Here is a 27,935-nt window from a genome sequence, read left to right as displayed (position 1 = left end):
TAAAATAAGTGTTGCAGCATGAATTTCTATTGATTGCACAGATTATGTTGGACACATTCATAGTCTTCCCTTATGGTAATTGTGAGGAACTGTTTTGGCATGCCAATCTGTGTAGGTTGATCGATATACTTTGACTGATTGATTGTATGACCTTGACATCATTGGGGCTTGACATTAACCTCACTATATTGTTTGGATTGTTTATATGTCATCCCCTCAGCAACCAACCTCTCAAAATATATTTTTAGACAGCTTGCTTTTAACAATGAGGTGAGGGTGAGTTAAAATTGGTCAATGCGACAAGCGCACACTGCGCTTATACCAGCACCCATTTAGTCAGCCTCTCACTCTGACTGCATGCGTCACTGGAATGGCAGCAGGTTATTGTCACTCTCCCCGCTCGTTTTGGTGAAATCATACAGACAAACAAATGGTGATGACGCAGGGTTTTATTGTAGGCTAAATATGTAAGTATTGCTTGGCTATAGCTAATGAGTACACACAGAGCTCTTGAGACAGGTAGTCTAGATGTCGCAATTGAATAGGAAAGAGCAAAATAAGCATTCATTTTATGACCATTGTTTTAGGAGCAGGTAAGTATACAGGCTGTGCATCATATTAATGGTATAGTATCATTAATCATATGTGACACCTTAATTGCCACTCAAGGTATTGCAATTGATGGGAACCCATCCTTCACCCATCCCTTAGCTTTAGGAACCCCATCAATCAATTGTGCGTCAGTCTTGCGCTTTAAGGAAGTGTAAATGAAACATTCTGTCTCCATGGGAGCCTCCTTTGAGGATTGTGTGTCCAGGAGGAAACATTGAAATATTAATTTTGCACGACACGTCAATGTCCATTTTCTAGGCTACATCATTCGTGGTTCCATTTCAGGTATTTGACCTCTAAATTGTAGCTCATTACACAAAACCTGGGCACGGCTGTCACGATTAACACGCACGTAAATAAACGTTAAAAGATGACAAAAGCATACACATCCAATTAGGCACGTGCGCACGTACGCACACACATACACACACAGGGAACGCGCACCATATCGACAGACACACCAGTGAGCAGGGGAGATACATTCATTTGATGCCTATGCAGCAGTTGGTCGTTTGTCTCTGTGTTTGGATCGTTTCACCTAAATTATTAGCTGTGCCTTCTTACATCGTGAAGAGCATATTATGCTCATTTCAGAGCACGTGGAAATATATCTGTAGCTACCGGGCTGGTGAGTTAGCGTGCCTCTCCAAGGCTTTGGTGAGCGCAAGGAGTCAGTCGTATTGGTGCATCGGCTGGAGACGAGTAAGAGGTGCGGAGAGAATAATTCTACAGCCTGAAGATACGTAAGAAAAGCAATAATGGGCTCATTTATATTGAGACAATTCAAACAGTGAGTGAGATTATGTCTCTGTGGAAATTACGAGGACGGACTTTGCGCTCCCTCCTAGAGGACGACGGCGCGGGGGGTTGTTCCCCAGAAGATTAGCGTTCAGTTTCTCCCTATGGAATGTGGAGACGTTGCGAAAATCCCCAACCCGGTATCGAATTTTGGAGTGATTTTTCTTAGGACTATTAAACGAAATAAGCTCAAGTGACGTTATTTGTCTTTCGATGTGAGAGAGATTGGAACATAACCATCATTTAATTTAAAAACATTGACGACGGATGACTGTTTCGACCTTTCTTTTCCTAATTATAAGGTTTAGCCATATCTAACGTTACATTTTTGGGCAGCAGCAAGCAGAAAGTGTTTACTTCAATGTAAAATAACTGTGGGCTTTGATCTGTGTCGGAACAGCAGCAGCAGCAATATTTCCTGGATACAAGAGAGCTGCTAGGATAATCTTTGTCGAGTAGCAAATTGGTTTGGTCGCTGTCCATGGTGCTAATGTTCCAGGAATGGTGGAGACGCTAAGTATCGCTGTTATCGGAGCTCCCGGAGTCGGGAAAACTTCCATAATCCGTCAATTTATTTATAATGACTTTTCAGAGGTTTACACTCCAACCCGAACCAGGTATGTGTACAGACCCTCTGTTATTTTGAACGGTAACATGTACGACCTGAAGATTTTGGATGTCCCGCCAATTTCGTCATTCCCCTCAAGCTCGAGCCAGGTAAGATAGAAAGTGACTTTCTATTTGGGTTTTTCACTTAGAGGAAAGATAATAGCATTCTCTTATTGGGCTCAAAATATATCCTAGGCTTTAAGGGTATCATTTCGATATGTGATAAGTGGTTGCCTCATTGTCTTTAACTTACCCTTAGGTTGTCAGAACCTATTTGGCCTCCCGCAAATAGTTAGAGCCCAGGAACATTACCATCGCGCGGTTCTTCAAAATACGTCCGTTACATTTTTTTCTTAATCAGATGCCCCTTAGAGCAGTAGTTGCTATGGAGACTTGATTTATTACTTCAGTGGTAAGCCTAGGCTATAGGCTACTTTATGTATTTGGTGTTTTAAAACACACACGCACGCAAACACAAACACTCTCTTTCTCTTTCTGGACTCCTCACTACATGATATTGCCACCCTCAGGCAAAAAGAGGAATGTTTATGTAATATTGAATTGATCCATATGTTCTGCCTCTATGACTCCATAAGTAAGTCATTATTGGCTATTTGCTCCTAGAACCGCTACCAGAGGACACCCAGCTGCCCAGCCTCAGGGCACCTGAACCTGGCTTGGGTGATGGAGACTGTCAGGCTCCTGACAGGTCTGAGGGGAGTGATGTGTGCTCTTATCAGAGGAGGGAACTGGAAGCAGATGTGCTTTGACTTTGTTAGAGCTGGCACACATATTCACAGCCCATAAAGTAGCATTCAAGTGTTTGGAGTGGCAATAAGTGCTACAATTCCACGTTGAATCATAAACTCTGAATAGATGGCAAATGGTTGAACTTGCTGCTGCTAAAAAACACAGCATGTTCCAACATAATGACCAATGCATTAAATGAGTAAAAACAGACATGGAGATTCTCTTAGTGACCTTATACAGTAAGCTCTAGCTCCATAGATATGCCCTGGCGAGTCAGATGAAACGAAGGTCAGATGAAGCACCGTAGTTGCAGTTGAGCGCTTTTTCCACTGACAGCCAGTGGTTTGATCAATTCAATCTATTTTTTCAAAGCTGTTCTGCTTTCAGACAGCACTTGCACCAGTCTCCTGCTCTATCTGTATCTCCTTGTCCTCACCTTAAATGAGTGACAGACACACATGCATATATTAGATACGTCTGTGTGTGCATACATGCTTGTATTCATGCTTAAGGGTGTTGCTGAATGTCTAATGACACCCTCACACACCTCTCTTGACCTCCTCACTGGTCCACAGGAAGCCTGTCCGTTGTTCCCTCCCTGGAACTGGCTGCTGGGGTTCTAGATGGGGATCTCCAAGGTTACTACGGAGCTGACTGGGACTGGCATGAAACAAAGATATTACTGATAGTTACCAGGCTTTTGTCATTTGCTGAGGGAATGCGTTGTGGCCTTCGCCTCCGCTGCAAGAACTGTATTTTTCAGCACAGGTGTGCTGCCACTGAGAAAATGAGATCAGGCCATGGAGGAGAGAGTGCAGCCAAACAGAAAGCCCTCTGAATTCGAAGTGGGCATGCACAGTGCTTCCTGTAAACATAAGATCCAACACACTGAGGAGTAGACAGCCTCAACCCAGCCAGGCACAACCAGGCAGAGCCAGCAGGAAAGCAGGGGAGAATTTAGGATTCTAGCTGTGTAAAGGAGAGAGAAAGAAAAGAGGAGAATATGGCAACTATCTCTCAGTATGTGTTAAGAGATCTGCAGTGTGCTATATTGTCTAAAGTCTATTGCCTCAACACAATCAATCTGATTTTTTTTGCTCTTTCTTCAGCTAAATGCCTCTTAACCGTTATTAGAGCAGTCTGGCAAGTGCAAACAGCAGGGAGAAGACAGGATGGATCACATTATAGAGTCTGCGAGGTGTGTGTGTGTGTACAGTACATCCCCCAGGTGCCTCGTCACATACAAATGTGTAAATTGCACATCTGTTCTCTGACTCCTACATATATAATGCTGCATACATAATGCTGCATAATGCTGCATGAGCATCGTTGCTTCATTTCACACATTACAGCACCATGATTCATTATGTCTGCCTATAGATTAGTTATATCTTTCAACAGTTGAATACTTAAATGGAGAATTTCTGGCCTTGGTTGAATGGTAGGAATGGTAAAGATATGTAGATAACAGCCTCATCCTCTTCAGGGAGTCCAGTTTAAGACATCTGTATATAGTATCTAACCAACACAGACAGGGACATCTCTACCAAATCAAATCAAATAAAATAAAATGTTATTGGTCACATACACGTGTTTAGCAGATGTTATTGCGGGTGTAGCGAAATGCTTGTGTTTCTAGCTCCCACAGTGCAGTAAATCTAACAAGTAATATCTAACAATTTCACAACATATATCCAATACACACACATCTAAGTAAAGCAATGGAATTAAGAATATATAAATAAATATATGGACGAGCAATGTCAGAGCGGCATAGACTAAGATACAGTAGAATAGTATAGAATACAGTATATACATATGAGATGAGTAATGCAAGATATGTAAACATTATTAAAGTGACTAGTGTTCCATTTTTTTAAGTGACCAGTGATTTCTAATCTAGGCAGCAGCCTCTAATGTGCTAATGTGCTGATGTGCTAACAGTCTGATGGCCTTGAGATAGAAGCTGTTTTTCAGTCTCTCGGTCCCAGCTTTGATGCACCTGTACTGACCTTGCCTTCTGGATGATAGCGGGGTGAACAGGCAATGGCTCGGGTGGTTGTTGTCCTTGATGATCTTTTTGGCCTTCCTGTGACATCGGGTGAAGTAGGTGTCCTGGAGGGCTGGTAGTTTGCCCCCGGTGATGCGTTGGGGTGACCGCACCAGCCTCTGGAGAGCCCTGCGTTTGCAGGCGGTGCAGTTGCCGTACCAGGCGGTGATACAACCCGACAAGATGCTCTCAATTGTGCATCTGTAAAAGTTTGTGAGGGTTATAGGTGCCAAGCCAAATTTCTTCAGCCTCCTTAGGTTGAAGAGGCGCTGTTGCGCCTTCTTCACCACACTGTCTGTGTGGTGGACCATTTCAGTTTGTCAGTGATGTGTACGCCGAGGAACTTGAAGCTTTCCACCTTCTCCACTGCGGTCTCGTCGATGTGGATAGGGGAGAGCTTCCTCTGCTGTTTCCTGAAGTCCACGATCATCTTCTTTTTTTTGTTGACGTTGAGTGAGAGGTTATTTTCCTGGCACCACACTCCCAGATCCCTCACCTCCTCCCTGTAGGCTGTACCAGTACTTTGTCTTAGGTACAGCCAGGGAATCATTAGTTGAGTGCAACAAGAGCACTGCTATCAGACAGATTTATCATAGTTAATTTCCTCAGGAATGGCTCTGAGAGCAGAAGCCTTAGCATCTCTTACTCTTGTCCTCTGTGTTCTGTTTTGTAGCCCAGCCTCTGAACACGCTGGCTGGTCTTCCTTTACTGGCTGTGACAGGGGTGGTAAGGCATTCCCGCTCTCCTCTCCTCTTTTACTTCCATATTTAATGAGCCAGGAGCATGGTGGTCTGCAGAGTGGAGGCTGGCTGGGCCAACATCACAGGACAGAGCGCTCTGGAACCAGAACAGTACAGACCCAGGGCCCCGATTGAGATTTACTCTCATTTTATTTGGAGCTGATTGGATTAAAGCACAGTGCCCTGCTGAAGGACTTGAGGGAATAGAGAGACTAATAGAGATGAGAGTGGAGCTGCTGCAGCCTATTAGATAGGTTAGAAAGAGTCTAATGGCCACCATAGAAATCCAGATTCACTAAATGAGGTTCCTCTTCCCCAACATGGTACCTGGGGATGAAGATGGTGAATAAAGTGATGTGCGTCAGTACGCCTCCATGTTTATGCAAGGGGCCCAGGGATTTCTGTTAGGTAAGTGCATGCAATAAAGGACGTAGTACTTGTACTTTGGCTCTGGTCCATCATTCAGGATGTTTACTTGTTTAGGTCTCTTTAGGCAGGAAGGGCAGACACCACTATCTCTTTTAATTTGTTGCTGTTTGCATTCCCAGGGCATCTGTCACAGTTTATCGATAGGATGTGATGACAGATGGACTTAAGCCTGACAGCGGATCCCGTTCAGATTTGTTCATCTTCTGATATTGGATCATATCACCATGACTTCCACACATACTTTTCTCTCTCTCTCTCTCTCTCTCTCTCTCTCTCTCTCTCTCTCTCTCTCTCTCTCTCTCTCTCTCTCTCTCTCTCTCTCTCTCTCTCTCTCTCTCTCTCTCTCTCTCTCTCTCGCTCTGTCTCTCGCCCTCTCTCTCTCTCTCTCTCTCTCCCTCGCTTTCTCTTTCTCTCTCTGTTTCCATTTGCTTCTCTCTCTCCTACTATGATAATGTATACTCAGTTTATTAGATACACCACCCCGTTCACCAAAATGGTTCGCTCCTACAGACAGTGAGTCACGAGGCCGTGGCTTGCTATATTAAGCAGGCAGACAGGCATTGAGGCATTCAATTACTGTTCGATTGAACATTAGAATGGGCAAAACGAGTGACCTAAGAGACTTTGAGCGTGGTATGATCGTCAGTACAAGACACGTCAGTTCCAGTATCTCAGAAACGTCCAGCCACCTGGAATTTTCACGCACGACAGTGTCTAGGGTTTACAGAGAATGGTGCGACAAACAAAAAACATCCAGTCAGCGGCAGTAATGTGGGTGAAAACAGCTTGTTGATGAGAGGTCGAAGGAGAATAGCAAGAATTGTGCAAACTAACAGGCGGGCCACAAACAGGCAAATAACGGCAGAGTACAAAAGTGACGTGGAGAACGGCCTCTTGAAATGCACAACTCGTCGGTCCTTGTCACGGATGGGCTATTGCAGCAGATGACCCCACCGGGCTCCAGTGGGAACTCGATCACCAACACTGGACAATTGAGGAGTGGAAAAACATTGCCTGATCCAACGAATCCCAGTTCCTGTTGGGTTAGGTCCCTTGATACCAATTGAGCAACGTTGTCATTCCCCAAAGAATTCAGGCTTTTCTGGAGGCAAAGGGAGGCCCGACCCGGTACTAGATGGGTGTAGCTAATAAACTGGCTACTGAGTGTATATGGAATAAATGTATCGCTTTTACTGTTCATTGCATCGGATGAATCAAAAATGTTATCTTTCTTCTGGATATGCTCTCTTGGCCCTTTGTCAGCCTCTGCAGATAGGCTCTGTCACACACACTGGCAGAGCAGGCGGAGATATGTGTGTGTGTTAAAAGGCAGGCGCTATCATCAGAGTCAGGCAGCTGAAGGAGACGACAGATCAATGCCATCTTAAACCCCCAGAGGACCCCCAATGCTAATAAACCCTGCAAACACTCACAGGTATAATGTTGGTCTGTCTCCCTTGTGTACAGTACGTCAATAAGTCATGAGAAGCTCAATCCCAAAGGGACAGAAGATGTCTTATTAACATTTGAACAGTGTCTGAGGTATGTCTCCAGGTATAACCCTTCATGACCATGTTCTATTCTCTCTGCTGTATGAGCTTTAATCGGACACCATAACCCTGCTATCTTTGGGAGCAGTGGGATACCAGCTTCATCACAGCCTTGTAAAAAAGTGACCAAGGTCCTGGGTTGTCAGGGAAACCTGCTCTGTTCGGCACTTGAAGGGAGCAGGCTGAGCTGCAAGTTTTGCGAGTTTTCAAAGGGCCAACTGGAGAACACATAAACACACACACACACGCGCAGTTTCCATGTGTGTTTACTTTATATAGCTCCTTTCCACTTCCTCTTTTCTCTCTTTCTCTGTTGTTCTCTTACTCTCTGTCCTACAGGTGTGAGAAGGTGGAATAGTGAGTTGCAGTGTTGCCATCGTTTCTATGTACAGAGCTCCACCTCCACATTAAAAATAGTATGTGGATGACAAAGAGATATGAGCCGAGGATGCAAGCCTCTATTTTTAGCCCACAGAGAGATGGGGGTGCATTTAAAACACCTAGCAGGCCTCTATTTTTAGCCCACAGAGAGATGGGGTGCATTTAAAACACCTAGCAGGCCTCTATTTTTAGCCCACAGAGGGATGGGGGTGCATTTAAAACTCCTAGCAGGCCTCTATTTTTAGCCCACAGAGGGATGGGGGTGCATTTAAAACACCTAGCAGGCCTCTATTTTTAGCCCACAGAGGGATGGGGGTGCATTTAAAACTCCTAGCAGGCCTCTATTTTTAGCACACAGAGAGATGGGGGTGCATTTAAAACACCTAGCAGGCCTCTATTTTTAGCCCACAGAGGGATGGGGGTGCATTTAAAACACCTAGCAGGCCTCTATTTGTAGCACACAGAGAGATGGGGGTGCATTTAAAATACCTACTGTAATGACGGATGTGATCATGTGTCACGATCGTCGAACAGAGATGAGGACCAAGGCGCAGCGTTGCAGGCAAACATACTCTTTATTAGAGACACGATCAAAAACGACAAAACGAAAACGTGACAGTTCACGGTCTAACACAACAGACTAGAAACAAGATCCCACAAACTCTGTGGGGAAACAGGCTGCTAAAGTATGGTTCTCAATCAGAGACAACAAGCAACAGCTGAATCACGTTGCCTCTGATTGAGAACCACACTGGCCAACATAGAACAACAATACTAGACTGTGAAACCTAGAACAAAACACATAGACTTTACACACCCTGGCTCAACATATTAGAGTCCCCAGAGCCAGGGCGTGACATCATGTGTGCTGCTTAAACAGTAAAAAGAGATAACACTCTCTGGAAATAGGAATTGATGGATAGAAAATGGGGGTGGCTGGAGGGCAGAAAAGACTGAGTCAGAAAGAGGAGAGATGGTAGAGGAATGCTGATGATCTGTAATCTATGGTCCCTATCCCCCTTCATTCCTCCTGGAAAAATATTGAATCAATCCGCAGGGAGAAAAGGCAATAACAGCAGAAATGTATAGAATTGAATCTCCTTACGTGGTACATTCTTTTCATGTCTTTTTTTGTCTTCCTCCTCATTCTCTCACTCTCTCCCACCTTTGTGTGTAATGACCTCGGTGCCACATTGCTTGCCTCCATGGCTGATCACCCTCATTATATTTCAGACCTACTGTATGTGTGAGACTCTCCCTCCCTCCCCCTCTCTCTCTCTCTCTCTCTCTCTCTCTCTCTCTCTCTCTCTCTCTCTCTCTCTACACACACACACACACACACACACACACACAAACGCAGTGGTGCGTTAAAAATTAAATGAAGGCCATTATTCCTTGTCGACATGGATATGTTACCATTGTCATCATTACAGCTTACATCGATTATCATCTGTTCTCAGATTCTGCCCCATTACTGCATTACTTATTGACAAACTCCCTGTTTAGGCTTATCTACAGAAGAAACACATATAGATTACTCCTCCAGTGTTATCCTGTTGATTCTCATTACTGCAATGATATTCAGATCTCCTTGCTGTATTGATTCCTCACTGTCTGTTTAGTAAGCTGGTGTTGGAGGTGAGTGATGGGAAATGCTTGTGCCCTGTGCCACCTCGCCCACTCCTCCACCCACTGCCTGGCAGCCTGGTGGGGCTCAGGCCAGGGCTTATGTTCACACCTTGTTTATCCATCCATCGCTCTACCCTTCCCTTCCCTCCCCCTTCCTTCCCTTCCCTCCCCCTTCCTTCCCTTCCCTCCCCCTTCCTTCCCGTCCATCCACCTGCTGCTCTTTAATCTCTGCTTCTCTCTCTCTCTCTCTCTCTCTCTCTCTCTCTCTCTCTCTCTCTCGGTTTTCTCCTTCCATCCCTCCCTCCCCAATCACTCTCTTCCCTTTCTCTCTCCCTCCCCCCTCTTTCTCCACCTCTCCTTCTCTCTCCCCCAGCTAACAGAACTACTTGTAGATTCAGCTCATGTCGGTAGACCTGGTGACTTTACCCACATGTACATGTACATATTACCTCAATTACATCGACTAACCTGTGCCCCCGCACATTGACTCTGTACCGGTACCCCGTGTATACAGCCTCCCTACTGTTATTTTATTTTACTGCTGCTCTTTTTTTAACTTATCCATTTTTTACTTAACTCTTAATTTTCTTAAAACGGTGTTGTTGGTTAAGGTCTTGTAAGTAAGCATTTCACTGTAAGGTCTACACCTGTTGTATTCGGCGTATGTGGCAAATACAATTTGATTTGATTTGATATAACATAGAGAGAGAAAGAGTGAAATAGGTCTTTAAGACAACTTTGAGTCAGTCAGATAGATAGCCCTGGTGTAAAGCAGACTGAAGCCTTAAAACATGTTGTCTGACTCTGCCTGCCTTATGCATAATGCAAGCCCAGCACAGTGCTCTGGGCTACACATGGCTGAGGACAGAAACAGAGAAGCAGAGCACTGGCAGAGGTCCAGTCTCCTGTCAAGCATAACACTAGGAACACATTGGACCCACGGCACTACACTGTTCAGCCCTGCTGTACGCACTGATGGGAGGGCAAACAGCGGCCAGATGAATAGTAATGATTTGCTAACAATAATTAAAACACACAGCGCAATGGGAGTGATTTTCTACGGCCATTAAGGTAATTGCTTCAGCCATGACACAGTGACCCAATCTCCTCCCTCCCACTCTCTGCCTCTCTCTCTCTCTCTCTCTCTCTCTCTCACACACACACACACACACACACACACACACACACACACACACACACACACTCTCTCTCACTCTCGTCTCTTCCGTTTGCATCTGATTCCCCACCAAAATTACTTATTGACAAACTCCCTGTTTAGGCTTATCTACAGAAGAAACACACATAGATTACTCCTCCAGTGTTATCCTGTTGATTCACATTACTGCAATGATATTCAGATCTCCTTGCTGTATTGATTCCTCACTGTCTGTTTAGTAAGCTGGTGTTGGAGGTGAGTGATGGGAAATGCTTGTGCCCTGTGCCACCTCGCCCACTCCTCCACCCACTGCCTGGCAGCCTGGTGGGGCTCAGGCCAGGGCTTATGTTCACACCTTGTTTATCCATCCATCGCTCTACCCTTCCCTTCCCTCCCCCTTCCTTCCCTTCCCTCCCCCTTCCTTCCCGTCCATCCACCTGCTGCTCTTTAATCTCTGCTTCTCTCTCTCTCTCTCTCTCTCTCTCTCTCTCTCTCTCTCTCTCTCTCTCTCTCTCTCTCTCTCTCTCTCTCTCTCTCTCTCGGTTTTCTCCTTCCATCCCTCCTTCCCCAATCACCCTCTTCCCTTTCTCTCTCCCTCCCCCCTCTTTCTCCATCTCTCCTTCTCCCTCCCCCAGTTAACAGAACTACTTGTAGATTCAGCTCACGTCGGTAGAGCTGGCGACATAGAGAGAGTGAAAGAGTGAGAGTGGGAGGGAAGAGAATGGGTCACTGTGTCATGACTGAAGCAATTATCTTAATGGCTGTACTAAATCACTCCCATTGAGCTGTGTGTTTTAATTATTGTTAGCAAATCATTACTATCCCTCCCATCAGTGCGTACAGCAGGGCTGAACAGTGTAGTGCCGTGGGTCCAAGTGTTCCTAGTGTTATGCTTGACAGGAGACTGGACCTCTGCCAGTGCTCTGCTTCTCTGTTTCTGTCCTCAGCCATGTGTAGCCCAGAGCACTGTGCTGGGCTTGCATTATGCACAAGGCAGGCAGAGTCAGACAACATGTTTTAAGGCTTCAGTCTGCTTTACACCAGGGCTATCTATCTGACTGACTCAAAGTTGTCTTAAAAACCTATTTGACTCTACGCTATTTCAATTTCAACCGAATGAAGAGAACAAAACATCTTGACAGCTTTTGAATAATTGAATGTCATCTGTGGCTACCTCTGTTACAAAAAACCTATCTATCCTCACAAGCCGCGCTGTTTTAGGAGAGATATGGGAGCAGAACACATGCCATTTGAATATTTTATTTTGGTCTTGAGATATAAATAATTTATAAATCTGTTTCACTTGTCAAGTCAGTGACAAGTTAAAAAATATGTCTTCAATATCCTTCCTATCTTTTGATCTTTGTGTGTCTGTAGTGGGTGAGTGATGTAGTGATGTCTGTCATTCTCTCTCTCTCTCTCTCTCTCTCTCTCTCTCTCTCTCTCTCTCTCTCTCTTCTCTCTCTCCCCCCTCTCTCTCTCTCTCTCTCTCTCTGTCTCTCTCTCTGTCAGGAATGGCTGGACCTACGCTGCAGAGGGGTGCGTAATGCCAATGCTTACATCCTGGTCTATGACATCTGCTGTGTGGAGAGCTTTGAGTACGTCAAGATGATCCGCCAGCAGATCGTGGAGCACAGGTAAGGGAACACCACAACACAGTGACACACATGGACCAACTAGTTAAAACACCTGTGGAGAGACCCATTAACCGCCACGGAAGACCAGCAGTCATGTGTGTAAAATAAAAAAAGGACAAAAGACATCTCCTGTCATTCAGACTGCAGGCCTCTATACCTGCATACATGTGCATATTGATAGGGGAATAAATGGCCCTCATTTGTTGAGCTCTAAAGAGATTCACCTCTTTGCAGCTCTGTGACGTGACCTGCCTTTAAACTGCAGTGCACCATCCCTTCCACATGTACTAGACTTTGCTCCTCCTGAGCTGCAGGTGTGAAAAGCTTGATGTCCTGCCAGGCTGTCCTGATCTGTCCTGGATGGTCTGACTAGCTGACTGGCTGGCTGGGTGACTGGCTTGCTGGCTGGCTGGCTGACTGGCTGTATGGCTGACTGTCTGGCTGACTGTCTGGCTGTCTGGGTGACTGGCTGACTGTCTGGCTGTCTGGGTGATTGGCTGTCTGACTGGCTGACTGACTGTCTGGCTGTTTGGCTGGCTGATTGGTTGGCTGACTGACTGGCTGGCTGGCTGGCTGGCTGACAGGCTGGCTGGCTGGCTGGCTGGCAGGCTGACTGGCTGACTGGCGACTGGCTGACTGTCTGGCTGACTAGCTGACTGGCTGTATGGCTGACTGGCTGATTGGCTGGCTGATTGGCTGGCTGACTGACTGACTGACTGACTGACTGACTGACTGACTGACTGACTGACTGACTGACTGGCTGGCTGACTGGCTGACTGGCTGATTGTCTGGCTGATTGACTGACTGACTGACTGACTGGCTGACTGTCTGGCTGTCTGTCTGGGTGACTGACTGGCTGACTGGCTGACTGTCTGGCTGATTGACTGGCTGCGGGCTGACTGGCTGACTGACTGTCTGGATGACTGACTGTCTGGCTGGCTGGCTGGCTGGCTGGCTGACTGGCTGACTGGCTGGCTGACTGGCTGTCTGTCTGGCTGACTGGATGACTGACTGACTGGATATTGGCTGGCTGACTGACTGTCTGGCTGATTGACTGGCTGTCTGGTTGACTGACTGGCTGTCTGGCTGACTGGCTGGGTGACTGGCTGGCTGGCTGGGTGACTGGCTGCCTGACTGGCTGGGTGACTGGCCAGTCTGTTTATGACCCATGACAGGACATGCAATATGAAATGGATAGAGGGTGAATAGAGAGTAAAAGAGAAAAGGACATGAGGGAGAGAGAAGAGACTGATAGACATGAGGGAGAGAGAAGAGACTGATAGACATGAGGGAGGGAGAAGAGACTGATAGACATGAGGGAGGGAGAAGAGACTGATAGACATGAGGGAGGGAGAAGAGACTGATAGACATGAGGGAGGGAGAAGAGACTGATAGACATGAGGGAGAGAGAAGAGACTGATAGACATGAGGGAGGGAGAAGAGACTGATAGACATGAGGGAGGGAGAAGAGACTGATAGACATGAGGGAGAGAGAAGAGACTGATAGACATGAGGGAGGGAGAAGAGACTGATAGACATGAGGGAGGGAGAAGAGACTGATAGACATGAGGGAGGGAGAAGAGACTGATAGACATGAGGGAGGGATAAGAGACTGATAGACATGAGGGAGGGAGAAGAGACTGATAGACATGAGGGAGGGAGAAGAGACTGATAGACATGAGGGAGGGAGAAGAGACTGATAGACATGAGGGAGGGAGAAGAGACTGATAGACATGAGGGAGGGAGAAGAGACTGATAGACATGAGGGAGGGAGAAGAGACTGATAGACATGAGGGAGGGAGAAGAGACTGATAGACATGAGGGAGGGAGAAGAGACTGATAGACATGAGGGAGGGAGAAGAGACTGATAGACATGAGGGAGGGAGAAGAGACTGATAGACATGAGGGAGGGAGAAGAGACTGATAGACATGAGGGAGGGAGAAGAGACTGATAGACATGAGGGAGGGAGAAGAGACTGATAGACATGAGGGAGGGAGAAGAGACTGATAGACATGAGGGAGGGAGAAGAGACTGATAGACATGAGGGAGGGAGAAGAGACTGATAGACATGAGGGAGGGAGAAGAGACTGATAGACATGAGGGAGGGAGAAGAGACTGATAGACATGAGGGAGGGAGAAGAGACTGATAGACATGAGGGAGGGAGAAGAGACTGATAGACATGAGGGAGGGAGAAGAGACTGATAGACATGAGGGAGGGAGAAGAGACTGATAGACATGAGGGAGGGAGAAGAGATTGATAGACATGAGGGAGGGAGAAGAGACTGATAGACATGAGGGAGGGAGAAGAGACTGATAGACATGAGGGAGGGAGAAGAGACTGATAGACATGAGGGAGGGAGAAGAGACTGATAGACATGAGGGAGGGAGAAGAGACTGATAGACATGAGGGAGGGAGAAGAGACTGATAGACATGAGGGAGGGAGAAGAGACTGATAGACATGAGGGAGGGAGAAGAGACTGATAGACATGAGGGAGGGAGAAGAGACTGATAGACATGAGGGAGGGAGAAGAGACTGATAGACATGAGGGAGGGAGGAAGAGACTGATAGACATGAGGGAGGGAGAAGAGACTGATAGACATGAGGGAGGGAGAAGAGACTGATAGACATGAGGGAGAGAGAAGAGACTGATAGAGATGAGGGAGGGAGAAGAGACTGATAGAGATGAGGGAGGGAGAAGAGACTGATAGACATGAGGGAGGGAGAAGAGACTGATAGACATGAGGGAGGGAGAAGAGACTGATAGACATGAGGGAGGGAGAAGAGACTGATAGACATGAGGGAGGGAGAAGAGACTGATAGACATGAGGGAGGGAGAAGAGACTGATAGACATGAGGGAGGGAGAAGAGACTGATAGACATGAGGGAGGGAGAAGAGACTGATAGACATGAGGGAGGGAGAAGAGACTGATAGACATGAGGGAGGGAGAAGAGACTGATAGACATGAGGGAGGGAGAAGAGACTGATAGACATGAGGGAGGAGAAGAGACTGATAGACATGAGGGAGGGAGAAGAGACTGATAGACATGAGGGAGGGAGAAGAGACTGATAGACATGAGGGAGGGAGAAGAGACTGATAGACATGAGGGAGGGAGAAGAGACTGATAGACATGAGGGAGGGAGAAGAGACTGATAGACATGAGGGAGGGAGAAGAGACTGATAGACATGAGGGAGGGAGAAGAGACTGATAGACATGAGGGAGAGAGAAGAGACTGATAGACATGAGGGAGGGAGAAGAGATTGATAGACATGAGGGAGGGAGAAGAGACTGATAGACATGAGGGAGGGAGAAGAGACTGATAGACATGAGGGAGGGAGAAGAGACTGATAGACATGAGGGAGGGAGAAGAGACTGATAGACATGAGGGAGGGAGAAGAGACTGATAGACATGAGGGAGGGAGAAGAGACTGATAGACATGAGGGAGGGAGAAGAGACTGATAGACATGAGGGAGGGAGAAGAGACTGATAGACATGAGGGAGGGAGAAGAGACTGATAGACATGAGGGAGGGAGAAGAGACTGATAGACATGAGGGAGGGAGAAGAGACTGATAGACATGAGGGAGGGAGAAGAGACTGATAGACATGAGGGAGGGAGAAGAGACTGATAGACATGAGGGAGGGAGAAGAGACTGATAGACATGAGGGAGGGAAAAGAGACTGATAGACATGAGGGAGGGAGAAGAGACTGATAGACATGAGGGAGGGAGAAGAGACTGATAGACATGAGGGAGGGAGAAGAGACTGATAGACATGAGGGAGGGAGAAGAGACTGATAGACATGAGGGAGGGAGAAGAGACTGATAGACATGAGGGAGGGAGAAGAGACTGATAGACATGAGGGAGAGAGAAGAGACTGATAGACATGAGGGAGGGAGAAGAGATTGATAGACATGAGGGAGGGAGAAGAGACTGATAGACATGAGGGAGGGAGAAGAGACTGATAGACATGAGGGAGGGAGAAGAGACTGATAGACATGAGGGAGGGAGAAGAGACTGATAGACATGAGGGAGGGAGAAGAGACTGATAGACATGAGGGAGGGAGAAGAGACTGATAGACATGAGGGAGGGAGAAGAGACTGATAGACATGAGGGAGGGAGAAGAGACTGATAGACATGAGGGAGGGAGAAGAGACTGATAGACATGAGGGAGGGAGAAGAGACTGATAGACATGAGGGAGGGAGAAGAGACTGATAGACATGAGGGAGGGAGAAGAGACTGATAGACATGAGGGAGGGAGAAGAGACTGATAGACATGAGGGAGGGAGAAGAGACTGATAGACATGAGGGAGGGAGAAGAGACTGATAGACATGAGGGAGGGAGAAGAGACTGATAGACATGAGGGAGGGAGAAGAGACTGATAGACATGAGGGAGGGAGAAGAGACTGATAGACATGAGGGAGAGAGAAGAGACTGATAGACATGAGGGAGGGAGAAGAGATTGATAGACATGAGGGAGGGAGAAGAGACTGATAGACATGAGGGAGGGAGAAGAGACTGATAGACATGAGGGAGGGAGAAGAGACTGATAGACATGAGGGAGGGAGAAGAGACTGATAGACATGAGGGAGGGAGAAGAGACTGATAGACATGAGGGAGGGAGAAGAGACTGATAGACATGAGGGAGGGAGAAGAGACTGATAGACATGAGGGAGGGAGAAGAGACTGATAGACATGAGGGAGGGAGAAGACTGATAGACATGAGGGAGGGAGAATAGACTGATAGACATGAGGGAGGGAGAAGAGACTGATAGACATGAGGGAGGGAGAAGAGACTGATAGACATGAGGGAGGGAGAAGAGACTGATAGACATGAGGGAGGGAGAAGAGACTGATAGACATGAGGGAGGGAGAAGAGACTGATAGACATGAGGGAGGGAGAAGAGACTGATAGACATGAGGGAGGGAGAAGAGACTGATAGACATGAGGGAGGGAGAAGAGACTGATAGACATGAGGGAGGGAGAAGAGACTGATAGACATGAGGGAGGGAGAAGAGATTGATAGACATGAGGGAGGGAGAAGAGACTGATAGACATGAGGGAGGGAGAAGAGACTGATAGACATGAGGGAGGGAGAAGAGACTGATAGACATGAGGGAGGGAGAAGAGACTGATAGACATGAGGGAGGGAGAAGAGACTGATAGACATGAGGGAGGGAGAAGAGACTGATAGACATGAGGGAGGGAGAAGAGACTGATAGACATGAGGGAGGGAGAAGAGACTGATAGACATGAGGGAGGGAGAAGAGACTGATAGACATGAGGGAGGGAGAAGAGACTGATAGACATGAGGGAGGGAGAAGAGACTGATAGACATGAGGGAGGGAGAAGAGACTGATAGACATGAGGGAGGGAGAAGAGACTGATAGACATGAGGGAGGGAGAAGAGACTGATAGACATGAGGGAGGGAGAAGAGACTGATAGACATGAGGGAGAGAGAAGAGACTAATAGAGATGAGGGAGGGAGAAGAGACTGATAGACATGAGGGAGGGAGAAGAGACTGATAGACATGAGGGAGGGAGAAGAGACTGATAGACATGAGGCAGGGAGAAGAGACTGATAGACATGAGGGAGGGAGGAGAGACTAATAGACATGAGGGAGGGAGAAGAGACTGATAGACATGAGGGAGGGAGAAGAGACTGATAGACATGAGGGAGGGAAAAGAGACTGATAGACATGAGGGAGGGAGAAGAGACTGATAGACATGAGGGAGGGAGAAGAGACTGATATACATGAGGGAGAGAGAAGAGACTGATAGACATGAGGGAGGGAGAAGAGACTGATAGACATGAGGGAGGGAGAAGAGACTGATAGACATGAGGGAGGGAGAAGAGACTGGTAGACATGAGGGAGGGAGAAGAGACTGATAGACATGAGGGAGGGAGAAGAGACTGATAGACATGAGGGAGGGAGAAGAGACTGATAGACATGAGGGAGGGAGAAGAGACTGATAGACATGAGGGAGGGAGAAGAGACTGATAGACATGAGGGAGGGAGAAGAGACTGATAGACATGAGAGAGGGAGAAGAGACTGATAGACATGAGGGAGAGAGAAGAGACTGATAGACATGAGGGAGGGAGAAGAGATTGATAGACATGAGGGATGGAGAAGAGACTGATAGACCTGAGGGAGGGAGAAGAGACTGATAGACATGAGGGAGGGAGAAGAGACTGATATACATGAGGGAGAGAGAAGAGACTGATAGACATGAGGGAGGGAGAAGAGACTGATAGACATGAGGGAGGGAGAAGAGACTGATAGACATGAGGGAGGGAGAAGAGACTGGTAGACATGAGGGAGGGAGAAGAGACTGATAGACATGAGGGAGGGAGAAGAGACTGATAGACATGAGGGAGGGAGAAGAGACTGATAGACATGAGGGAGGGAGAAGAGACTGATAGACATGAGGGAGGGAGAAGAGACTGATAGACATGAGGGAGGGAGAAGAGACTGATAGACATGAGAGAGGGAGAAGAGACTGATAGACATGAGGGAGAGAGAAGAGACTGATAGACATGAGGGAGGGAGAAGAGATTGATAGACATGAGGGATGGAGAAGAGACTGATAGACATGAGGGAGGGAGAAGAGACTGATAGACATGAGGGAGGGAGAAGAGACTGATAGACATGAGGGAGGGAGAAGAGACTGATAGACATGAGGGAGGGAAAAGAGGGAGGAAAGCATAGGGAAATGTTAAGGGAGATAGGGAGGATAGAGGGATGGATGGATGAGTTTCCTGGTGAACAAATCTGAATAATGGAGGAGGTGACATACAGATGCAGGTTATTGGGATGTGTGTGGGCTAGAAGGGCGGGAAGATGCCTGGGAGGAATTGCCCCTGTCTTTCTGCTGCTGCTTACTCAACCCACTCCAAAACACACACACACACACACACACACACACACACACACTCACACTCACACTCACACACACACACACACACACACACACACACACACACACACACACACACACACACACACACACACACACACACACACACACACACACACACACACACACACACACACACACACACACACACACACTGCAAACATTCTCCCTCGCCCAGAATCCCTGCCTTGTCAGTTTTCTGGCTGTGTTTGCTTTCTGCCCAAAAGCCCATAGCTGCCTTCCTTTGATGTCATTAAGACTCCGATAGCTCATACAAACACACACACACACACACACACACACACACACAATCTTCTAAATCGCTGCTTCAGAGACCTTCAGGCCTGAATGGGTATTTGAGAGGATAGCAGATGCTTGCTTGGTGTTGGAGTAGCTAGTTCGGACTGTGTTTATATGGAAGTGTTAAGTTATGTCCACCAGAAGTCATCATCACATTTCAATTAGATGCAGGATAATCTTAGATATATGAAACCTAAAGTGAAATGGAACATTTCTGTAGGTCAAGGTGTTTACTATTATCCATTTCCCTTTGTATTCTTATTTTTTTTTAAACGTTGTCTTTGTATGAATCTATTTGTGTTTAGGGGAGGGGGGTCTTTGTACGTCTGTGTATGTGTGTCTGTCTGTGTTCTTCCATTGAAACATTGCATTTGCAACTCAACCTGCTAGCAGTGAATCAATGTCTGAGCTTATTGTACACAATAGCATTACTGTCAGACTCACTTGAGCCATCACTGCTTTAGCCCAGCTCGCAGCCTGCCATACATCTTCACAATCCAATGTGCTGTGAGAAACATTTCCCTCAACATTTAGTCTCTATCGATACAGAGTGTGGAGGGAGGCCCCTAGGGTCCCAATGCTCTGATCCACCCCCACACACCTCCAATCCAGTCAGAGGAATCAGCACACACACATCACACCGTTCTATAGTGGCATTTATAGACACATACACACACAGGCACACACACACACACACACACACACACACACTGCGGCTGTGGGCAGACACTACACAAGCCCCCACATGTACAGAAACACTCATACTGCAGTAATCCTCACACACAAACACCCATTGACCTCTCCGGAAGAAGGTGTCTCCTGTCTCCCTGTCACACTACTGACCTTCACAATGTTACGAAGAGGGGGAGGGTGAGAAGGCTCACTTACTCACGGACCAAAAGACTCTTCATCAATGCAGTCACTTTTAAATCCGTATTCATACACAGGATGTGTGAAGAATAAGGATTATGTGGCTGGGATTTCTCTGCAGCTGTTGGACCACATATTTGTTAGCTAATCACAGTATGCCTGTTTGATTGCAATTCTTTCTCAGCTTTATCCCTCTGCTCTCTCTCTGTTCCTTCCCCCCCTTCTTCTGTCTTCCCTCTCTCTCCATCCCTCTCCCTGTCCCTGTAGGGAGGGTAGCAGCAGTGAGGTTCCCATCCTTGTGGTGGGCAGTAAGAGAGACCTGCAGCGTCAGCGCTTCACGCCTCGCAGGGCCGTCTCTGTGCTGGTCAAGAAGACCTGGAAGTGTGGCTATGTGGAGTGCTCTGCCAAGTTCAACTGGCACGTGGTCCTGCTCTTCAAAGAGCTGCTGGGTATTGCTGTGGGGCGTGGCATGAAACAGAACCACACCCCTGGGATCCGCCTACAAGGGGCGCTGCAGAGGAACCGCTGCACTGTCATGTGACCCAGTGGTCTCCCTCCGGTGTAGGGTGAAGTTGCCCCAGTTTTGGATTTTCCCCATTAATGGTAAAGGTTAGGATTTAGGGAGGGGAATCTATAACTAGGGGAAACTTCACCCCGGAGCATTTCCTTCCCTCCTATGTCAGAGCCATAGGAGCCTCAGTCACACCTCAGGGGGAATGGTGATACGGAGAAGACTTAAATCTAAATGGCTGGAAATCACCCCGAGGCCTCCTGCTTTACTGAGCTCATTTTCATATGAGGTTTATCTGACTCGTATCCTGTAGCTACTAGGATTGACTTTTGTCCCTGTACTAGACGTGCATCTTTATCACCTATCACAACACTCCAGTTCTGTCACAATGTTCCCATTGAGAGGAAGGAGGAAGAGGAGGAGGATGAAGAAGTGGTTTTGTCAATGGATTTAGAGAAGTAGAACATCTACTTCCACAGCTCTGGTCACAGGTCACCCACACAATTATCACCACACCACCAGGTGTGGCTCTGAGCTCCCCAGATTGCAAGGCAACAGCTCCTCATACTGATGGTTGTCTGCTGGGTTGAGAGCTTGGGGACTGTGTGCATCTAGTGGGAATAAGTACCATTACCGACATGACTGGGTATTCTCTCCATATTAGCTTAGTCTCATACATGTGAGTGGAAAGAATGCAACTTCTTTAAAAGTCTTCCTTTTTTTAAATGTGAGGCAGTGTCATGTGAGGTAGATAAATGCCCTGGCTGTCATACTTGAAATTGCATTATTCAAAGATAGATGTACAACAGGAAAGGTTAAAGGGGTTGTGTGGTAAATGTGGGTGAGTCAACAAGATGGATGGCTTACTCTTGGTTTATTACTTGCACATCCTCTTTTAGTGGTAGCAGCAGCAGAAACCATAGTTCTCCAAAATGCCCCCTAAACAGTAAACCATTTGATTTCTTGTTCAGGAATTGTCCTTGCACTCCAGGTAAACAAACATTCACTGATTGGAGGTGCTGGTACAAAAGTATAGTACTGTCACTCACTCTTCTCATTTAAAGTATATTATTTAGAGGAGGACGTGAGGTTCTCTTGCATCAGAAAAGCACTGCAGTCGTTATCATGATGAAGGACTTCAATCCTCCCTCCCTCCCGTCTTCCTCTGTCTGTGTGCTTCTGATGAATACATTATATCAATGGCGCTCTGGTGCCTGCAGGAACCTGCAGAGACTGGATATAGAGGGGATATACCCCGTGAAGAGGCAGTGGCACAGATATTTAATGTAATGCAGGGATAGTAGGCAGGGGGTGTGGTTTTGGAGAATACATGGGATGATTTTAAAATGCTTGTAATGTTAAGCACAGGTTGATGGGCAGGGTTAGTGAAACAGAAGGGCAATGGAAGGAAAAAAGAAAGAGGTAGCGACTATGTTATGGGCAATAAAGCTGCAGAGCACCTTGACCAGCACGACAAGCTGTATCCAACCACAGACGCCCTGTACAAGTCTAGAATGCCTCACATAGAATGTATTAAACCTCCCTGCTCTTGGATATACCCAGACCACCACACACGAGATACACCCCCAGGGCATTCCAATATATTGGCATCCTACCAGTTAAACAAACAGAAGACTTTCTGGAAATGTCAAAGCAGTGTCTGAATTGTGCAAGATATTTATATTGTTTGAGAATGTGGTAAAAATGTGTCCTATGATTGCAGACACCCTGTGACAATGTTTGCCCTGAAAATGAGTACCTGTATTGTACTTATGTATGTGCATAATTGATTTTCATGTTGTTGCTGCCAAGCCAGCAGGTCAGGGTTTAATTGCACTGGTGTGATTGTGTTGCTGTAATTTATTTACCTGTGTGCATATGGTTATTATCGGAGACTGTCAAAAGCAGCTGAGAGGTGTGTGTGTGTGTGTGTGTGTGTGTGTGTGTGTGTGTGTGTGTGTGTGTGTGTGTGTGTGCACAGGCTCCATTTTACTGAAATCATAGTTAGAAAGATTATGTAGCATCTGAGCGTCTGAGAGCAATGGTCATTTCTCGAGTAACATGAGTGGCCATCCATTTAAATGAGACTGTTTGTGTGTGTGTGAGTGTGTCATGTGTTCCAACATCAAGGGCTACATTTTCTAACAGAAACACCCCCTTTTTTTAATAGTAGGTGTTAGCTGTTTTGTTTTTGACAATGGTAAAATTAAACGTGTTGCCCACAATAACCGGCCTTCTTGTCCCTTAGTCAATCTTTTTTTATTCACTTCATTATTCATACACTAATAATAGTTCATTCTGATTATGCCTCATCTCAATGACTCAGTTGTTGCCCAGAACACTGCCACTAGTGATGCCACTCCAGATGCCCAGAGGTGATTCCACACGACTTCATATAAATGTAACAATGTCGCCACCGTGTGGAATAAAGTTGTTATAATATATTTAGTGAAACGTGCGTCTATTTTGGTAAATGCATAGGCCAGGGGCCAGGATTTATAATGCAAATATTTCCCACGGTCAAATATGATTGATTAAACTTTAAAAAACAATATAAATACATTGTTCTTCATCTGCTAAATGTCAGCATCAGTGGAGACTAATTTTGCATGTTGAGTGTAAAAAATAAACCACAGTAATCCCTGGAGTGAAATTCTAAGAAAATTCACACAACACACTTGCTACTGATACTGAACATGTATGAAAATGTACACACACAGGTATATTTAGTGTCTGTAATGTTTCCAATATCTCAGCTATATAGCAAAACAATCCATTAAGTTTTATCAGTATCTATCCAATTTAATCCAAGGAGATAGTCTTTGCTTTTTGATAGGTCATTTCGTATAGAAAATAAAACAATCGCAGAAGGACTGAAGTCAGGAATTCCTGACAGCAGCGTCACATGGCAGTACCTCCTTCGCAAAGTTCCATCAGTTTTCATCCTTCCTCCGGTTTCCAGGGTCATGTGAAAGGGGCGTGCAGTGTTAATCTTGCTTTCTCTGGTCCGGACCCTCCCCGGCCGAGCTCACTCATCCGCGGTGTGTGTATGGGGAGAGCGACCGCTCTCTGTGGTCGCTCGGGGAGGATAGTGTCATTTCTTTCCGCGGTACCTTGTTTGTCCGGCTGCACACCCCAACCTGCGGCGGAGCGGAGGATGAGCGACCAGGGGAAGAGCTCGGCGTCCACTCCTGCCGGGGCCCCAGCACCGGGATCGGATACTTACAAAGGCTGGCTTTTTAAATGGACTAACTATTTGAAAGGGTATCAACGCCGATGGTTCGTCCTCAGCAATGGCCTTCTGTCGTATTACAGGTAAACATGCTGACACTAGCTGCTGTGTAGCTAGCTAATTAAATTACAGTGTCATTGTCTGTCAAATTAAACGTTAACCATGTCAGCATCAGCATGGATTATAATATTAAAATACATTTTTATAAGCCGTAATTGCAGGCTAACTAGCTAGCTAGCTACGAGTACTATATACACTTTGGTCTTTTATTGCAAGTGTCAAACAAGCAAACACTCATTATGATGACAGCTAACTAGGTAGCTAGCTACAGTGTGGTACGGAGATAGTTATGCCAACTTGACTTCAGGCAAGCCCAATCATGTTGTGTTGAAACTGTTCATTGGGCACTATTCTCACATATAGTTAATATATTACATGATGGCAAGCCCTTTAAAATTAGCTAGCTAAGTAATGATAGCTATCACTCTTTTTTTTTTAAAATTATGTCGCTAGCTATCTATATGAGATAGAATGATCAAATCATTGTAGCTACAGTAACGTTACATAGACAGGCTGACAGAATGCGAGTGGCTCTGGCACGACCTAGCTGTCACTGACTGAGCTAGCTGCTAGAAGTTGCTAGCTCAGCTGGCTAACCAGGTTTTGTATAGATCTATGTAGACTTGTCAAGTCATTGTTGATGCTAAAGAGATGGAACTCAAAGTCTAATATGAAGAAATTATTATGTATTCAGTTTATACCTTATAGCGTTGGTCTATCATGTGAAATAATGATTTGTCCAGCTAGCTAGCTTGCTAACGTTAGCACAAATATAGCTAGCTAACTAGTCTCTCTGTCATCACAGTTCTTTTCTGCCACCCATATTATTTTGTTAGCTACATATAACACACACACAAAAATGATTGCATTTTGAATTTCAAAGAAATGCACTCCCACTGTATATTGTCCCTGGGAGTAAAACAACATTCACTTGTAGAATACCAGCATCCTCTCTCCACACAGTGCACAGGTGCCACCTGTGTTATACTAATAACACCTGTGGCTCAGGTGCTTCCTGAATGGGAGTCAAGTTTCCTCTGGGCAGCCTTCTGAACAGGAGGAGAAGGAGGGTGGGTCACATGTAACAACTGTTCACCCAACCCAGTTTTACTGTGCTTAATTAATTGGTTCATAACAGAAAGTAGGTCTATTCCTCTGAGATCCTGCGAATGAGGTCCATCCAGAAACATGAGGGTTTAGAAATGTGACATATTTTGTCTGCTGTAGAGAGGAAGTGTAATTGGCTCCTAAAACCAACTTAGGCTTTTTAAACCACTCAAATGATGGGGTTCATGCCAGCAGGTGTTTGTAAAGAGCAGAGACGGCTAATGTATTTTGTTATAGCTACACTATAAACATTTGTCACTTCAACCTACAATTACTTAGTCTAAAAATGTTGTTTTGACCGCACTGGAGGAAACAAGTAGCCTACCACTCTCATCAGAACAAAATGTAGGCTAACTACCGGTATAAGGTCTACTGTCTGAAGGAGTCGGCGGTAATGGGACCTGGTGGACTTCACTTAACACATCTTATACCATGCTATAGAATAAGAAGCATACGACCACACCTCCACACATACAGAGCCCTGTTGTCCTTTAGCCAGTGAGTGAGGGGTTAGTGGAAACTGAGACAGGGGAGACAAAGTCCCACTCTTGTTTGTGCTAATGGTGAAAGGAAAGAACTCTGTCCCCTCAGTCTTCCCTCTATTAATAGTCATTATGTTGGAAGGTGACTGCTGTGTGATGTAAAGGTAGCCTGTCGACATCTGAGCACAGAGGCAGTGGAGCGCACATGTTCCCACAAAAGAAAGCCTGAGTAATGCCCCCTCATCTCCTCTCTGCCTGGCAGAGCTCTCTGTGTGCGTCTGGCTGGAGGCTTTGTTTGTGCCCGCCTGCATACAGAAGCTGCCTGTCTGTCTCTGTCTGAATTTGAAAGTGATTCTAAATTAAACCAGTAGCCCCTAACATGCCAATGATGTGTCTTCTCCATATCTGGAGGTTTTCTACCATACCTTTGATGTCTCCCTCTCTGATGTACCACCATGATTGTAAAACATTGTTGGCGCAGCAGGACTGAGGTGGAGGCATTGCATGCACTATGTCTTTCTGTCAGATCAACACTATTCTTCACTCCCTACATCGCATCTCCCGTTTTCTCATTATTATAGAGTCAAAGAGGGGAAGTGCTGTTCTGTGTCAGTCAGTGCTCCAGTAGCTTGCAGCTATTTCACCTTGTTTTGGAGAGCTGTAACAGACATAATGCTCTATGTGGCTAAAGTCAGGTTGTACCATTAAATCATCCAGCGTTCCATTAATGGACACTTCATCTGCTCTGAGCAGCAGGCAGTTCCTTTTTTCTTGTTTGTGTTATGTTTTCAAAAGTGTCAGACATGCATATAGTGTAGGCCTATAGTATTACTGTAGTATGACTACGTAGCATTGATTACCTGCCAGTTGTAGATGGATGCACGTTAAAGCCAGAATGGCTTACATCACATGCATCACAGCATGCATTGATCAGTTGTTGTAGCCTATGCGATTTCTTTAGTTGCCCTTTTCAAAAGCAGGGCAGATTGTTTATGCCTGAAGGGGTGAGTCAATACCTACTTGACCCATGCCACTTGCTTATTTGACCCCAATGATGTTCAAATGATCTCTGTTTCCCAGTCGAGTTGTGCTGATATGGAGAAGTCAGTGCTTAATATGTAAAGTTGGTAATGGCAGTCAAAGGCCAGTGGTGGACATGGACTATAATCTCTGGCCTGCAGCTGAACTGACACACAGCGTTTAAGCCAGTTAACATTTTATGGGGGTTTATAGAGCTGCAACGTTTCACTTGCTCCATTGAGTCGTCTTTGGTCTGACACTGCGTCTCTGCTCAGACTGAAAATACTGTATTCTCGGCATAGCTCATTCTAATATTTATACTACTGTACATTGCATTTCCGTTACACTGTTTATACATACATCCTTGTTGACATAGCTCACTCCATCTACTGCTGTACATATCATTCTTAGTATATCTTGTGTAAATTCATCCTCTGTAAATACAGTACCAGTCAAAAGTTTGGACACACCTACTCATTCAAGGGTTTTTCTTTATTTTTACTATTTTCTACATTGTAGAATAACAGTGACGATATCAAAAGTATGAAATAACACATATGGAATCATGTAGTAACCATAAAAGTGTTAAACAAATCAAAATATATTGTATATTTGAGATTCTTCAAATAGCCACCCTTTGCCTTGATGACAGCTTTGCACACTCTTTGCATTCTCTCAACCAGCTTCACCTGGAATACTTTTCCAACAGTCTTGAAGGAGTTCCCACATATGCTGAGCACTTGTTGGCTGCTTTTCCTTCACTCTGCTGTTCCGACTCATCCCAAACCATCTCAATTGGGTTGAGGTCGGGGGATTGTGGAGGCCAGGTCATCTGATGCAGCACTCCATCACTCTCCTTCTTGGCAAAATAGCCCTTACACAGCCTGGAGGTGTGTTGGGTCATTGTCCTGTTGAAAAACAAATGATAGTCCCACTAAGCCCAAACCAGATGGGATGGCGTATTGCTGCAGAATGCTGTGGTAGCCATGCTGGTTAAGTGTGCCTTGAATTCTAAATAAATCACAAACAGTGTCACCAGCAAAGCACCCCCACACCATATCACCTCCTCCTGATTCACACAGTCC

General features: G+C 45.9%; 2 protein-coding genes across 3 annotated transcripts in view; both read left to right on the top strand.

Annotated features, from left to right (window-relative positions):
- The first annotated feature begins 1,084 nt into the window (after nucleotides 1-1,084).
- On the top strand, nucleotides 1,085-23,182 carry rasl10a (RAS-like, family 10, member A). The gene is made up of 3 exons (XM_084181007.1): nucleotides 1,085-2,127; nucleotides 12,217-12,341; nucleotides 20,706-23,182. Exons 1-3 carry the CDS (start codon nucleotides 1,912-1,914, stop codon nucleotides 20,977-20,979), a joined length of 615 nt encoding a protein of 204 aa, XP_084037133.1. The 5' UTR covers nucleotides 1,085-1,911; the 3' UTR covers nucleotides 20,980-23,182.
- Nucleotides 23,183-23,975: 793 nt separating this feature from the next.
- The window catches only part of LOC311145193 (oxysterol-binding protein 2-like), an 82,585-nt gene continuing 78,625 nt past the window's right edge, over nucleotides 23,976-27,935 (top strand). For both annotated transcript variants that reach the window (XM_084181405.1, XM_084181404.1), the window contains exon 1: nucleotides 23,976-24,264. In XM_084181405.1, the coding sequence (XP_084037531.1) occupies nucleotides 23,999-24,264 (266 nt within the window). In that variant the 5' untranslated portion in view covers nucleotides 23,976-23,998. The remainder of the gene's footprint in view (nucleotides 24,265-27,935) is intronic.

The sequence above is a fragment of the Coregonus lavaretus genome (assembly GCF_964263955.1).
Source record: "Coregonus lavaretus genome assembly, chromosome: 17".
Taxonomy (NCBI): domain Eukaryota; kingdom Metazoa; phylum Chordata; class Actinopteri; order Salmoniformes; family Salmonidae; genus Coregonus; species Coregonus lavaretus.
Note: the sequence above shows the minus strand (reverse complement) of the source record. Positions and strands in the feature narration are given on the sequence as shown.

Excerpts from the sequence above, each read along its gene's own strand:
- rasl10a (XM_084181007.1), top strand. The coding sequence starts at position 1,912 with ATGGTGGAGACGCTAAGTATCGCTGTTATCGGAGCTCCCGGAGTCGGG. Across the intron at positions 2,128-12,216 it reads TCCCCTCAAGCTCGAGCCAG|GAATGGCTGGACCTACGCTG; the intron begins GTAAGATAGAAA and ends TCTCTCTGTCAG. Across the intron at positions 12,342-20,705 it reads CAGCAGATCGTGGAGCACAG|GGAGGGTAGCAGCAGTGAGG; the intron begins GTAAGGGAACAC and ends CTGTCCCTGTAG.